Source organism: Zingiber officinale, chromosome 9A (assembly GCF_018446385.1).
Source record: "Zingiber officinale cultivar Zhangliang chromosome 9A, Zo_v1.1, whole genome shotgun sequence".
NCBI lineage: Eukaryota > Viridiplantae > Streptophyta > Magnoliopsida > Zingiberales > Zingiberaceae > Zingiber > Zingiber officinale.
In genome coordinates, this window is record NC_056002.1 from 2,123,025 (window position 1) to 2,139,137 (window position 16,113).

Here is a 16,113-nt window from a genome sequence, read left to right on the forward strand (position 1 = left end):
CAACTTTGTATCTTTCTTTGTTATGATTTTGAAATAAAATAGTATTTTTCATTAAACATGGGTACTTGTTTGTATCCATTTATATTTAAAATACATATTTCTGGATACATTTGATTGATGAAATCTTTTCGAAGTAAAACATTGAAAATATGAAAAAAAAAAAAATATTTTTGATGGACCTATGGGTTGACCCGCCTAACTTGCAACCCGTCTTGGATTGGAGATTTCCTAACTTGCCAAGATGATGGATCGACCCGCCTCACCTAGCTAAATGACTAGCCTGTAATGGGTTGACCCTCCCTGCCACAGGTTGACTCGTCTAACAGCTTTAATTGGTCGGATACAGAGTCATCTATATAATGGTAAGTCTAGATATATGAATCATAGATATAATAATATTAGATAACTACTCTCAACTGGAGTTATTATTATTGACCATGTTAAGTCAAAGAATAACCTTGCAAATTTGCTAACCAAAGGGTTAAACAGCGATTGAGTTGCAAGTTCATTGCGAGGGATGAGTTTTATACCGACAAGAAATGTTGGTACAAAGGAAACCTAATTTATGCAGACTAAAGATCCCAAGAATTAGGTTTAAAGGAGCAACTTAATTGTATCAACAAAGTTGTTCACTGTGGGGGAAAGATTCAATAGATCAGTGATGAAAGTTAAGTACATGACTTTTAATGATCTAGTAGATTAATGTGGAATGCTCTTAAATGATCATCTATGTGAGAAAGAAGTGGAGCCGCTTCGAAGAGAATTGAATGCACAATTCTTAGAACTTCTCACAGAACCAGGTGTGTTCATGGCCAAGAAAAAACACACTCATGAGAAGTGAGTTGTATTAGGGATATTTTTGGGTGGGATATGTCAATGTTTACATAGGCAATAGAACAGTTTAAGGATATCGTGTCTACTGTTAACCAATAAGCAAATAAATTTTTACAAGGGAAGGTTTTACAAGGGAAGGTTCAAAGGGTAAAAACATACTCGTCGTATATTAGACTTAACTGTTGAATGTTGTCACATACCTTATTTTCATTCATGTGGTTAGAAATGTGAATGAAAAAAAGGTAGAAAGGAAGAAAAGGATTTCATAGTGAATGAGACTTTAGTTCTATATTGAAAATCTCTTAGCAAGTTTATTAGTTCAAATTGTAACATATACATTGATGATGTGAATAAATGCATGGAAAAAAATTCTATCACACATGAGTGTCTAGGGATGCAAATCCAAAGCATGAATTACACTGAACCAAGTTGACTCATGTGCGAGTATGACCTATACGCGTCGAATGTCAGACCGGTCAAAGTAAAATTTATCCAAGTGAATGAATCAATGTTTTGCCTTTTTTTTGCTACTGCTCAAATATAAAACGAATGAATTAATTGAGATTAATTTTCTCTAATTGAAATCGATGAGTAGTAATAACTGACGAGTAATGATATTGAATGACCTTTATTTAGTCATTAACTACTGCCAAATTAAAGCTAAGCTCCTTTATAAGGTCATTAGCAGAGTTAATAAGCTCCTTTATAAGGTCATTAGCAGAGCAAATAAAGAGAGAACGTAGAGCAGAGCGCAAGCAAATCCTTCTACCTTTGATCCTGATTTTTTTCTCTCCTCCATGCACCTGCTCAGTATATTCACCTGTGATAATAGTCGGGTATGTCCTCAATTCACTGTGATCCATTTGTGTTTGGTGGTGATCATGATATGCTACTGTATCTTAAAAAATAGACGACCTAAAAAAACCTCAAAACATAATAGGAGTTGAGATGAATCTCTTTCAAGAAAATTTCTTGAAAGCAGACCTCGATATTTTCATTTCCCAACTTGACAATCTGAACTCTTCTTTCCGACTCGACATCCACTCAATAGCATTTGGCTTCCACTTAGAGTCCACTCAGGAACACTCAGATTCCGCTCGACGTCCACTCGAGAACATTCGACTTCCGCTCGACATCCACTCGGGAGCACTTGGATTCGGCTCGACATCCACTCGAGAGCACTCAGCTTCCGCTCAGTATCCACTCGAAAGAACTCATCCTGACTCGACAGCACTTGACAACCATCGAAAGCTTGGCAGAAACAACCTCAGTGACAGCCTGAGATTATTTATTCAGGTCATCTCGATAAATAAGTTAAAATTAATTTTGCATAATTTCAATTCAACAAAAATTCCTTAATATCTCCCCCAAATTATCCAACAATAACATGACACAATTCATCACATACTCTTTATTCAAGGAATTATACTCTGCAAGAGTATGAAACTGCATGCTCATAAAGAATAAGAAATCAGGATGAAAAGAGCACGCGCGCGCGCGCGCACACAAATCTTGAATATAATACGCTTGTCTAAATGGGCATCAATATGTTGACTTACGAATGCCAATTGATTCTGGATGTGAAAATCAATAGAAACGAAGATAAGGTAAACGACTGAGACAAGGACGGACTAGCAGCATGATTAGATGAATGCTAAGTTGGTAGTGTCCATGTATTTAGTTGCTGAGATAGTTGAAGTAGAAAGCTGAAATTGTTGAGTTGGGCAAGTTCGCAATGTTAGGTGATGTGATGCATGGCAAACTGTTAAGCTGTGGCCATTCACCAAGCTGTATGACTAAGATTGAAAGGATGAACTCAACATCTTGCTGCTGCAACAGAGCTGATGTATTGGCTTCTGGATATGACAAAGAACCTCCAAGTCAAGACTAAGAATGGATAAGCAGGACATAAAAGGATTTCTTGATACCATCCAAGCAACATGTATCTGCCCTCCAAAACGGACTGGTTCAGATATTTGATACAACGTCGAGGATCTTCAACACTACCCATGGTGACGGATGCAAATCCTCTAGAGGCACGAGTGTGTGGTTCCACAATTAAATATCATTCAGCTATCTGAGAAACAACGACACTCAACTCCATCTAATTGTCTGGGAAGGAGAAAATGCCCGTTTAATCTGAAAAGTAAGTTGAACCTTTCCTTCCTTTGAGAAGTGTATCTCAAGATCCTTTTCAGTAACTCTGCTGGGCAGACCCGTTACATAAAAGTGTATTTCCAGGATTTGTGGCATTGCCCTGGGAAACATGTCTTTATATGAGAATATGACAAGATATTAAAGTGGGAACTGAGCAACAATTGTATCTGAGTGGCATAGCAGACAAAGTGACCTATCACATCGAGATCTGCGAACAGGTGTTGGAGACCTTGATTGAGACAGAACCCTAGATCTGGAAGCTGGAACCCAGAAATGATCCTGATCCAAGTTCTCTGCTTAACAAGAGAGATGTTAGTGTACAATTATCAAATAAAAAGTATAATAACGAGCTTAGTCAAAAAGGCAATTGCAAAAGAACCAGTAAAAACTTCTGTTCAAAAAGGCAATTGCAAGAAAATCAGTAAAATTCCTGTGTCTCGGATTACCAAAAAACAAGAACAAAAAATAGCAGAAGGTGGGTAAATTACACATTTGGTAGATAAATAAGACAGTAGGCAATTAAACTTAAGTTACCATATACATCAAGGATTGTCTTATCAAAATGATAGACATTTGTACAAACAGAATGAACCAATCTCTTTAGTGAAAGATGCAGATAATGGAGATTAAATAAAATCTCATGATGTTTATGAATCCTAGGTTTGCCTTCTTTGCCATTAATTTGCTCTAAATATGGTGATCAAATCATGAAGCTGATGGATCACAAAAAAAAGGCATGGAATCATTCATTATCTGCTCTTTCTGAATCCAAGCTTTGCCTTCTCTGCCTTATGTATTACTATTTAACTCTTAAGTAAGAAGATGGAGACATGGCAACTCCCTTAGTGCAATAGCATGAGAATCCACTTTGCCACTGAAATGGGCACTAAATATACAATACTAAGTATTGTAAACTTGGTGCATACCAGATATCAGGTCGAATTTGGCCAGTGAGAGATGAGAAGGGAAGAAGACAAAAGAACAATTACAAACAGCAGTGGCGTAGTGAACAACCCCCTCCCAATATTTCCACATTGCTTCTGTCTATTGATTTTCCTTATCTGACAACCTATTAAGGTTAGGTACTTTGTGTAAAGATAGGAGAAGAGGGAGGAAGACGGCTCTGGTAGTCTCCTCTCAGGCAATAAGACCTATATCATATCAACAGGTCAGTCAATAGATATTGATTAACATTATTCAGCGCACACAAATCAACATGATACTAAAACTTTCAAATGGCTAATATTGAAATGTATTCATAAAGCAATCAACCATGCCTTCCTTTTCACAACAGACATTTTCAAGGAAATTGAAATTAGACCCGATAGCCATTCACATAAATCAGATTACCGATTGGTGTGAGAATGAATCAAGGACTGCAAATGTCTAAATTAAGCCTGTGCAAAATTTCGAGCACAGCATAGTATATTCAATATACATTCTACCATGCAACTAAGCATTGTCATACAATAATCATAAAGGATATCTCAAGGAAGACTTCCAAGCAATAATTTAATGGCAACAGCCTTCTTCACTCCTTCAGAAATCAAACCCAATTATCCATTCTTACAAAGAATAGGAAGCCGTGATTAGAAATGTGTTCAAGTAGTCAAAATAACTAAGCAACTAGGCTGTGTCATAGAATCAGCATAAAGCACATCACAAGCAAGACTTCCTAGAAACAAACCACTGGCAACAAACTTCTTTGCTCCTTCAAAATCAAACCCAATTATCCACTTATACTGAGAATAGTCAGATATAACTAGGATTGTAGGTTCAAGTATTCCAAAAAAAAAAAAAATACTATTAAAATTTCTTGAGGCCAAGATCAGCTTTAGAATTATTAATATTCAATTTCTTGTTCTAGACCAACGTCAACAACTAGATTTTCCTAATTTAAGATACTTTCAGCCATTTCATGTGGCCATTATTTGTTATGACTAAATATCCCCAAGACAAGCATTGATCCTTTTTCTTCACATGGACGTTCATACACCAAATGTGGGATGAATCAAAATTGCAAGTGGATATTAAGCTGAGAACACATAAGGTTGTTGTGAATCTACTTATTCAAAGAAGCAAAGGAGTCAATTTAACCAAAATATTTCCAATGTGTACAGATTTAGGAGTCACTGAGAGGTTACAGCTAAATATCGTGAATAGCAATTGGATCAAATTGGATTGAGCAATAAAAGAAAGTTCTAGGTATTTAGTCGACCGAACAGGCGTTCAATTGACTGATCCAGGCTGATTTCACGGAAGATACAATCTGGACAGATCGTGAACTTGGACGCAAAGTCGGGAAAATTTTGAAAGTCAATCGATCGAATAAAAAAATTATAAAAGAAGCTTCAATCACCGAGACTAATAATCAACTCTTTCATCGTCTCATACTCTTCCTATTGCTCAGAATGTGCAAGTGTTGCTACTACGATGCCAAAAGGCTCTCCGATAACTTACGCTTATCTTCCACTTCTTCGATTGTCAGTATATTTATTTTATTACATGCATTTATTTAAAGTGATAGTAGTTTGTTACTATCCACCTTCATTCATTGTATGAGTTTGCTTCGTTTCCGAAAGTTTTTGGAGAGAAGAACGATAGTGGATTGTCGATCAAAGCGGTTAAAGATTGCGGGCCTTAGAGTAGTAGTCGGCTAATCTACGTACTAAGTAAAACTGATTGTATTTTTGTCTTTACTTTAATTCCGCTGCTAATAATTCGGTTTTACGAAAATAAAAGTGTTGGACAATCTGTTGTCGGAGATATTGGAAAATTAACTGAATTGAAATTACACAAAATCAATTCTAATTTATCTGTCGAGATGACCTGAGCTGATAATCTCTGCCTGCAGGGCTGGTTCTGCTAAGCTTCCAATGGTCTGAGTCGCGGAGTCGATGAGGTGCGTAGCAGAATCAGGACTCGATCGTCGAGTCGGAAAGAGAATTCACCGAGTAAGATGCCGAGTCCTGCGCTTAACGCAGTTTCCTTGAAACAGATTCGCCCCACCTTCGACTGTGCTTCGAGGTTCTCTCGGGTCATATGTTTCCCAAAATACAACAACAAAACTACAAACACAACCAAGCACCAATTGTTCATGGCAAACTGAGAATACACCTGAGTGCTATCACGAGTAGTTCAATCGAGCAGATGCACGACTGAGAGAGTTTTTGTGGGAAAACATGGGTGGACAGAGGTTCGCTTATTGCTCTTCCTCTCGCTTTCTCTTTCGCTTATCTTCCGCTCTATTTTTTGCTCAAGATCCAGCCTCTTTATATAGGAGCTCTCACCTTGCCTACAATAAATGATCAAATTATGGTCATTTAATGTTAGGTTTAATGTCGTCATTAATGAGTTTAATGTCTTCATTAATATTGAGACGTTACGAAATCATTATTAACGACATTAATACTGAGACGTTACGAATCACTATTAATGAGTTTAATGCTGCCATTAATATTGAGACGTTACGGAATCACTATTAATTTCACATTAATGCTTCTGTTACACTCTTGAGTATATAGCAAAAAGAGATTCAAGTGACAATATGTTGGTTCATTCTTTTGGACAAATTTTGCCTCGACCGGTCCGACATTTGACATGCGCAGGTCTTGCTCGCACACGAATCAACCTTGATTCAGTACAATCCGGGTCCTGGATTTGCACCCACCCCTACACACTCACACGTGAGAGAGTCTCTCCCCATGCATATATGTTACAACATCAATGCATGTGTCATAATTTAAACCAACAATAAAGCCAAGAGATTTCTAATGTGGGACTAAACTCATGCACAATAGAGTCTCTTCATCTCCACCTCTTTATTCCATTCACATTTTCAGCAATCCCCCACATGAATGAAAAACAAGGTATATGATAGCATTCAACAATTGAGTTAAATATAGGATAGGTAGGTTTTACCCTTTAAACCTTCTCTTGTGAAGATCTGTTTGCTTACTGGCTGATAGTAGACGTGATGTCCTTGAACTGTTCTGCCTTCTGTGTAAACATTGACATATCTCACCCAAGACTCTCCCTGATACAACTCAGTTCTCATAAGTGTGTTCGTTCTTGGCCATAAACACGCCTGATTCTATGAGAAGTTCTCAGAATTGTGCCTTTAATTCTCTTCGAAGTAGCCCCATTTCTTCCTCACATAGGTGATCTCTCAAGAGTATTCCACATTACTCTTCTTGGATCATTAAAAGTCGTGTGCTTAACCTCCATCCTTCACTGATTCATTGGGTCGTTCCCCGACAGTGTGTCTAGTCAGTGCAAATTAGTTGTCCCTTTGAACCTAGTTCTTGGAATCTCCAGTCAGCATAAGTTGGGTGTCTTCTGCATTGATCAACGACATCAAGTCCATTCCTCGTGATGAGTTCGCAACTAACTCTCGATTTAACTCTTTGGTTAGCGGATTCGCTAGGTTATCCCTTGACTTCATATAGTCAACGGTGATAACTCCCGTTGAGAATAGTTGTCTAATGGTATCATGTCAACGACGTATATGCCTAGACTTACCATTATACAGATGACTCTATGCCCGACCAATTGTTGATTGACTATCGTAATGTATGCAAATAGCTGGCACAGGTTTCAGCTATCTCGGAATATCTTCTAAGAATTACCGTAGTCATTCAGCTTCTTCACTGCATTTGTCAAGAGCTATAAACTCGGATTCCATCGTGGATCTGATTATTACCGTTTGCTTAGAGGATTTCTAGGAAATGACTGTACCTCCTAAAGTGAATACATATCCACTCATAGACTTAGAGTCTTTTATATCAGATATCCAACTTGCATCGCTGTATCCTTCGATCACAGAAGGATATCTCGTATAGTGCAATCCATATTCACGAGTATACCTCAAGTACTTTTGTTATCCCTTTCCAGTGCTCCACACCGGGATTACTCGTGTATCTACTCAATTTACTTACTGTGTAGGCAAGTCTGGTCGTGTACAACTCATTAGATACATCAGACTTCTAATCACTTGAGAATATTCTATCTGAGAGATACTTTTACCTTGATTTTTCGATAGATGTTAACTCATATCTATCGGCGTTCGTGCCAATACAGTATCACCCTTAGTGAATTTCTCAAGAATCTTGTCCATGTAATGAGACTGACGAAGAACAAATTCATCTGTTGTACTAAGAATTTTTATTCCTAGAATCACATCAGCTAGGCCCATGTCTTTCATGTCAAATCTTGAGTTCAACATATCTTTAGTGGATTTGATTATCTTATCATTACTCCCAATGATAAGTATGTCATCTACATATAGGCACAAGATGACGTAGTCATTTTCTATGACTTTCATGTAGACACATTTATCACATTCATTAATCTTGAATCCACATTCCTTCATGACATTATCAAATTTCTCATGCCACTGCTTGGTGCTTATTTCAAGCGATATAATGACTTCACCAATCTACAAACCTTATTTTTCTGTCCTGGCACAGAAAACCTCTCAGGTTGTTCCATGTAGATTTCCTCTTCTAAATCCCTATTTAGAAAGACAGTCTTTACATCCATTTGATGTATTTCGGATTCCATAGAGCGGCAATAGCCAACAATACTCTAATGGAATTTATTCTCGACACCGGAGAATACGTATCAAAGTAATCAAGGCCTTCTCGTTGTCAGTATCCTTTGATTACCAATCTAGCCTTATACTTATCAATTGTCCCATCTGACTTTATTTTTTTCTTAAAGATTCATTTGCAACCTAATGGTTTACTTCCCAGAGGAAGATCCACAAGTTTCAAAGTATGATTTTGCAAGATAGATTCTATCTCAGATGCAATTGTCTCTCTTCAGTGAGGTCCATCAGACGAGCTTACTGTAACTCCGGGACTCACTTTCTATCATGAAAGTGATAAAATCTGATCCGTAGGATTTTCCTACCTGAGCTCTTTTGCTCCGTCTAAGATCAACCTCCACTGGTTCCCCATCATCATCTTTACCTTGTGTTTCATATATCGTTTTGAGGAGCTAGCATCCTCTCGGGTCTTATACGGAAACACATGTTCGAAGAACGAGGCATTTCTCGATTTGATTATCGAGTTCTTGTATATCTCCGGTATGCGTGACTCATACATACAAAAATGATAGGCAATGTTGTTATGTACATACCCAATGAATATGTAATCAATAGTCTTTGGTCCTATCTTAATCCTTTTCGGATCAGACACCAAAACTTTGGCAAGACACCCCCACATTCGTAAATATTTGTAGGACAGTTGTCTTCCATTCCACAACTCATAAGGGCTCTTATCTATTTTCTTTCGGGGCACCCTATTTAAAAGGTAATTAGCTGTTAACATAGCTTTCCCTCACATGAACTCTGGCAGTCCAGAGCTCAATAGATGAGCATTCATTATCTCCTTTAGAGTTTGATTCTTTCGCTCAGCAACTTCATTTTGCTAAGGAGTATAAAGAGTTGTAATTTCGTGTATGATCCCATGTTCAGCACACAACTCAGCGAACGGTGATACATATTCCCTGCCTCGGTCACTTCAAACCACCTTAATCTTTCTATTAAGTTGGTTTTCAACCTCATTCTTATAGAGAACAAATTTCTCTATAGCTTCATCCTTACTTCTGAGAAGATACACATAATAGTATTTTGTGTTATCATCTACAAAAGTGATGAAATATTTATTCCCACCACGTGTTAGTGTACCTTTAAGGTCGCACACGTCAGTGTGAATTAGCCCAAGTGGTTCGTTGCTTCTTTCAATATGTTGAAAGGATGGCCTTGTTATTTTCGCTTCAACACAAATCTCACACTTGTATTTTGGGTCAAGGTGGAATGTAGGTATGCTTTGTATATGTATTAATTTACGCAACATATCGTAATTAACATGTCCTAGTCTACCATGTTATAAACATGAAGACTCAAGCATATAAGTGCAAGAACTTTCATTCTTATTTATCTTAGGCCTAATGGTCATTACATTGAATCTACACAACACATCGTAATTAATATGTCCTAGTCTACCATGTTATAAACATGAAGACTCAAGCATATAAGTGCAAGAGCTTTCATTCTTATTTATCTTAGACCTAATGGTCATTACATTGAGCTTAAACAACCCATCAAATACATAGCCTATTCCTACAAACATTCCATTCTTAAACAACACAACTACTCAAAAACAATGCGAAAGTCATACTTGCTTACCAGTGATCCGGACACTAGATTTTCCGAATCTCCGAAACATACAACACATTGTTCAAAGTACGGTCCTTGCCCGAGATCATCTTCAGCACCACTTTTCCTTGGCTCATGATATTCAAGGTTGCTAAGTTCCACATGAACAGCTTGTCTCCATTGACTTCTTCGAAGTTGTGGAGCAACTCCTTGTTATAACACACATGTCTAGTGGTTCGAATATCGATCTACCATTGCTGCGGATTTAAACCCACCAGGTTCAACTCAGAGACCACAACGCAGAGGTCGCCCATTTCTGATCCCTGGTTCAGGTTGGCCTCCTGCTTCTTATTCGGCTTCCTGCACTCCGAAGATTTGTGACCCACTCTGTCATAGTTGAAGCACTTTCTAGAGAACTTCTTCTTGTTGATGCGTCCTCTGGGTCCCATCTTGGAAGACTTGGGGTTCTTCCATTTTGAGCTTTGACCGTGCTCGACCACGTTGGCTTTCACAGTAGCCTGAGAGAACATCTTTCTCTCTGAACTCTTATTGTCTTCTTCAATACGAAGTCTAACAATGAGTTCCTCCACATTCATCTCCTTTCGCTTGTGCTTTAAGTAGTTCTTGAAGTCCTTCCAGCCGGGAGGCAACTTCTCAATGATAGCAGCTACCTGGAAGGTTTCACTCAGAATCATCCCTTCTGAGTGGATCTTGTGCAAGATCACCTGAAGCTCTTGGACTTGTTGATCACAGTCTTGGAGTCAACCATCTTGTAATCCAGGAATCGGCCCACGATAAACTTCTTGGCCCCTACATCCTTAACCGTTCTCTTCATACTATACACAGCGTACAATGAGTCGGCAAGGCAGTTGAGGATGTAGTTTCGGCAAAGGAATTCAAAATGAGTCCATGCCTCCACTGCACTGATGGTTTACGCATCAACATCCTCAGTACACTTGGGAGGGTCCTCGGTCAAGAACCAAGTCAGATTGAGTGTGGTCAAGTAAAAGAGCATCTTCTGCAGCCACCTCTTGAAGTTCACTCCAGTGAACTTCTCTGGCCTTTCCCCATGGCTGATTGACACAGTTCTAATAGGGACGGAGGGGGCCTGCATGTGTTAGTCTGTTGCACCTTAACACTTTGTTCTGTGGTCATCTCAACAGAATCGAATCTGTTTCAAGATTGTTGGACAATCTGGTGTCGGAGATATTGGAAAATTAACTGAATTGACAATTACATAAAATCAATTCTAACTTATTTGTCGAGATGACCTGAGCTGATAATCTCAGGCTGCCAGTAGGGCTAGTTCTGCCAAGCTTCCGATGGTCCGAGTCGCGGAGTCGATGCGGTGCCTAACAGAATCGAGAGTCGATCGCCGAGTCGCTAAGAGAATTCACCGAGTAAGATGTCGAGGCCTACGCTCAACGTAGTTTCCTTGAAACAGATTCGCCCCACCTTCGGCTGTGTTTCGAGGTTCTCTCGGGTCGTCTGTTTCCCATGATACAACGGCAAAACCACAAACACAACCAAGCACCGATTGTTCATGGCAAACTGAGAATGCACCTGAGTGCTATCACGAGTAGTTCAACCGAGCAGATGCACGACTGAGAGAGTTTTTGTGGGAAAACACAGGTGAATAGAGGTTCGCTCCCTGCTCTTCCTCTTGCTTTCTCTTTCGCTTATCTTCCGCTCTACTCTTTGCTCAAGATCCATCTCCTTATATAGGAGCTCTCACCTTCTCTGCAATAAATGATCAAATTATGGTCATTTAATGCTAGGTTTAATGTCGTCATTAATGAATTTAATGTCTTCATTAATGTCGAGATGTTATGAAATGATTATTAATGGGTTTAATGTCTCTATTAATACTGAGACGTTACGAAATCACCATTAATAAGTTTAATACTGCCATTAATGTCGAGACGTTACGGAATCACTATTAATTTCACATTAATGCTTCCGTTACACTCTTGAGCATGTAGCAAAAAGAGATTCAAGTGGCAATATGTTGGTTCATTCTTTTGGGCAAATTTTGCCTCGACCGGTCCGATATTCGACATGCACAGGTCGTGCTCGCACACGAGTTAACCTTGGTTCAATACAATCTGGGCCCTGAATTTGCTTGCACCCACCCCTGCGCACTCACACGTGAGAGAGTCTCTCCCCATACATATGTTTACAACATCAATGCATGTATCATAATTTAAACAAGCCAAGAGACTTCTAATATGGGACTAACATAATAGAGTCTCTTCGTCTCCACCTCTTTATTTCATTCACATTTCCAATAAAAAGAAGAAAAGAAGTTATCAAATGAACGATATTCCCCCCCCCCCCCCCCCCTTATCATGCTTTTCGGTCCTACCGGCAATACGGTATTCGCTTGACCCTTGTATGAAGGGGAGTCTACTACCATAGCATGGAGGATTTCGACCCCGACCATGTCGAACTTCGAGGGAGTTTGGGCCTTGAAAAGGACAAGACGATACTGTACTCGCTTGATGAATGGGAGTCCACTACCGTAGCCTGGAAGATTTTGACCACAACTATGTCCGAGTCTGGGGGAGTTTGGAACTTTGGATCCTGAAAAGGACAAGGCGATACGGTACTCGCTGACCCTTGTATGAAGGGGACCGCAGAATGGAGGATCTCGACCCCGACTATGTCAAGTCCAGGGGTGTTTGAGCCCTGAAAAGGACAAGGTGATACGGTAATCGCTCGACCCTTGTACGAAGGAGAGTCCACTACTGCAACTTAGAGGATCTCGACCTCGACTATGTCTGAGTCTGGGGTAGTTTGGGCCCTGAAAAGAATATTTACTGATGGAGATCATAGGTCCAAGATTAGCAGAAATAGTTGGCGACGATGATGAAGTGCCTTCAAATAAAGCTGCAAGGATGAGCTATAGTTTACATTCAAAATATAGAACTAAATGTTTTCAAACATGATGTGAAGTTTTGAGGTAACCTCGCCATTGTCCGAGAGATAATAACTCGATACCTTGACTTTTGAATACTAGTGGAGTTGGGGAGAATAATTATATGCTCGATCCCAAGATTCTTGAATGCTCCATGGGTTTGTTGATATATGTCATTTCTTTTACTTCTTCTCAATATTTTTGCCATAAAATTAGCTACTAGGAAGATCATGGAGGACATATGGTTACTGTTTGAAGGATAAATGTCCTTAGCATTTAGAAGATCAATAATATCTCGGAAGAGGCAATGTGGAAGACTCCTTCAGTCTCACCAACCATCTTTTGATCCTAAAAGTCATAAATTTGTTTGCTCCTGCCGATAGCCAAGAATAAAGCTTGGCAAGCTTTTTATGTCACTGCATGAATCTCACCAACCATCCTTTGATCCTAAAAGTCATAAATTTGTTTGCTCCTGCCGATAGCCAAGAATAAAGCTTGGCAAGCTTTTTATGTCACCGCATGAAATCTCATTAGACCTAAACATTCATTAAATAAGGAAAGCATATATTAAGTTTTGCATTCCTTACCTATGACTTCCTGGTAATGAATGAGGGCAGTAGGAAGGGCTTCCATCTCGATGTCGTAAGCAGTCATATATCGAAATCCGAATCAGACAACTTTTTAAGAACACCACTCGGGGCAAATCAAGATAAGGATGGAAACTCTCCATCATAAAAGGATAGTTGAAACTTGCTGCAAACACTTTGATGCACCGAAGAGGAACGAGGAAGACCAGATGAACAGTTCATTGAAGTGGTCAAAAACTGAGGTCGATACAGAACACCGATCGAACCCTTGGATTTGCCAGGTGAGAGAGGATCCATTGGAGGAAGAATTGAAGTCGGGATTGTAGATGTTGTGGATGATGGAGGCGCCAGCTAGGCTGGAAACGACGACGCAGGACCGGTGTGGGACGGCCTGCCGGTCGGCTGTCTGCATCCGTCGAACCTCTTACGGCGGCCGCCCATTCATTGGCATGGTTTGTCAAAGTTGGCCTGGATGAGACTCTTGTCAACGAGGAGTAAGAAGCCGAGGCAGGCAAGGTCGGTGGCGGCGATGGTGGAGGACACAGGGACGTCGGAGACGGTGACGTTCATCTCACTGTGAGAGGTGAATCCGAACTTCTCGAAGAGGACAATCAGCCGGGAGCCCGAGGAGATTTGAAGGTTCTTAACCTCCGACGACAGCGAGAAGATTGAAGCGAGAGTGACAACGATAAAGAGCAGTGCGGCAAAGCGAGATCTGGGAGGAGACCGCGTCATGATCCACTAAGCCCTTGTCCCTGTATCAAGAAGCATCCGTGTGCCGCTAGGCCATCCTTTTTCTTCTTCCTCTGACACGAAAGGAAGGGTGGCAATTTTAAATCCGACAAAAAAAAAACGATCCGGATCAAATTCTAAAAAAAAAATCAGATTAGGGATCCGATAGTTTTGATTCGGATTGAGATCAGATCGATCTGATTAATTCGATTAAATAGGTCAGGTTTAGATTAATATGAAGCGATCCAATTATAATTCGTGAATTTATATCTAAATAATTATAAATTTAAATTATAAATTTAAAAAAGTTAAAAACCTTACCCCTATATATAGAGTCCAGATCCTCTATTTCGTAATCTTTTTTGTAATTTATACATTGGATCATAGACGTAATTCGGTTAAAATTGACTGTGATCTCCTTTGGATTCATCCTCCCATTTAGGTTGTAGTTTTGGATCGAGGTAGACGGCCGAAGGTCGTCGACGGTGGATGGGCCGCCCCTTGTTTGCTACCATACAGTTCGCCCACTGTCAGCGGCCTTCGGCCACCTATCTCGACCCAAAACTACAACATACGTGAGAAGGTGTGTTAAGACTTTATGTCCAATTAAAGGAGAATAATAATCGATTATCCACTTCGGTCGCTTCATACATTCGTTAGTACGTAGCAGAAATACAAACAACACTAACAAGAAGAAAGCTAATTTATAAGACAATGAACAAGAAGAAAACATATAAACCTAACACATTTATATAATGTGGTTCGGAGATAACGTACTCTTACTCTACGGCTTTTTCGTAAGGTGTACAATCCCGATCCATTGATGGATGACTCCTCAAAAAACTCCAGCTAGGTCAAACCTCCTTCTCGATGGAGAAATCTCACCACAATCTTAATCCAAAACCCTTAGATCACAAGAAGAGCTTAGAACACTTAGGAGACTTCTAATATACTTTAAGCAAGTCTATTTCGTCAACCATGATTGGTCACCCCGAACTATATTAAATAAAGCTCGAAAAAAATACAAGCTGTGTTTCCCACCACTAGTCGACTGATAAAGACGTCAGTTGACTGGCCTCTATGAAAAAAATTGACCATTACACTCCCAACGGCTCGATACCAATTGATTATCATACTTACCAGTCAACTTCTATAGTACCATTTGATTGCTACAGTACTAGTTGGCTGCTACATTTCCAATCAGTTAGCTACAGTGTCAATTAACTTGCTACAATGTCCGTCGGCTGGCTACAGTACCAGTAAACTGGTTTTCATGGCCGTCGAGCACAGAAACATTCTGTGTCTTGGCCCAGTCAACTAGTCAAGTTGACAGTCAACTAGTCAAGTTGACAGTCGACTGGCCCAGTTATCAGTCGACTGGTAAAATCTTAAATCTAGGATTTTACCCTGAGTACAATCTCTCATGCACTCGTCCTTGCTTGCACAACTTCGACCTTACCTTCTAGCCTCTTCCATCAGCCTTACGTCCCTCGTATGCTTCGTCATCCTTCACGCCTTACCTTCAAGAGCTTCCTTCGGCTTTGTCCTTTGTTGTCGGGTCTTTCATTATCAAGAGATTTCTCACCTTCAGGACTTCATCCTTTGCCAAGAACTCCTCACTCCGGAACTTCAATCTTACTAAGTCACACTTGGACTTACGTTGTCAAAACTACATACTTGGACTTAAACCATCAAGACTCCACTTGAACTTTCACCATTGCCAA

General features: G+C 39.7%; 1 protein-coding gene across 5 annotated transcripts; it reads right to left on the bottom strand.

Moving 5' to 3' along the window:
* Window positions 1–2,168: 2,168 nt before the first annotated feature.
* Window positions 2,169–14,459, bottom strand: LOC122021049. 5 transcript variants are annotated; one of them, XR_006122431.1, is made up of 4 exons: window positions 13,658–14,459; window positions 3,918–4,142; window positions 3,185–3,284; window positions 2,169–3,091 (listed from the first exon to the last, which is right to left on the bottom strand). XR_006122431.1 is itself a non-coding variant. In XM_042579123.1 (3 exons), the coding sequence occupies exons 1-3, from the start codon at window positions 13,722–13,724 to the stop codon at window positions 2,929–2,931; spliced, it is 330 nt and encodes a 109-aa protein (XP_042435057.1). In that variant the 5' UTR covers window positions 13,725–14,459; the 3' UTR covers window positions 2,169–2,928. The 5 variants fall into 5 exon arrangements, 1 of the variants encoding a protein (XP_042435057.1); XR_006122430.1 differs by having other exon boundaries at window positions 2,169–3,284; XR_006122432.1 differs by having other exon boundaries at window positions 3,185–4,142.
* Between the last annotated feature and the right edge of the window lie 1,654 nt (window positions 14,460–16,113).

Excerpts from the sequence above, each read along its gene's own strand:
- LOC122021049 (XM_042579123.1), bottom strand. The coding sequence starts at position 13,724 with ATGACTGCTTACGACATCGAGATGGAAGCCCTTCCTACTGCCCTCATT. Across the intron at positions 3,285-13,657 it reads TCATTACCAGGAAGTCATAG|AGAACTTGGATCAGGATCAT; the intron begins GTAAGGAATGCA and ends CTTGTTAAGCAG. Across the intron at positions 3,092-3,184 it reads CGCAGATCTCGATGTGATAG|GGCAATGCCACAAATCCTGG; the intron begins GTCACTTTGTCT and ends CATGTTTCCCAG.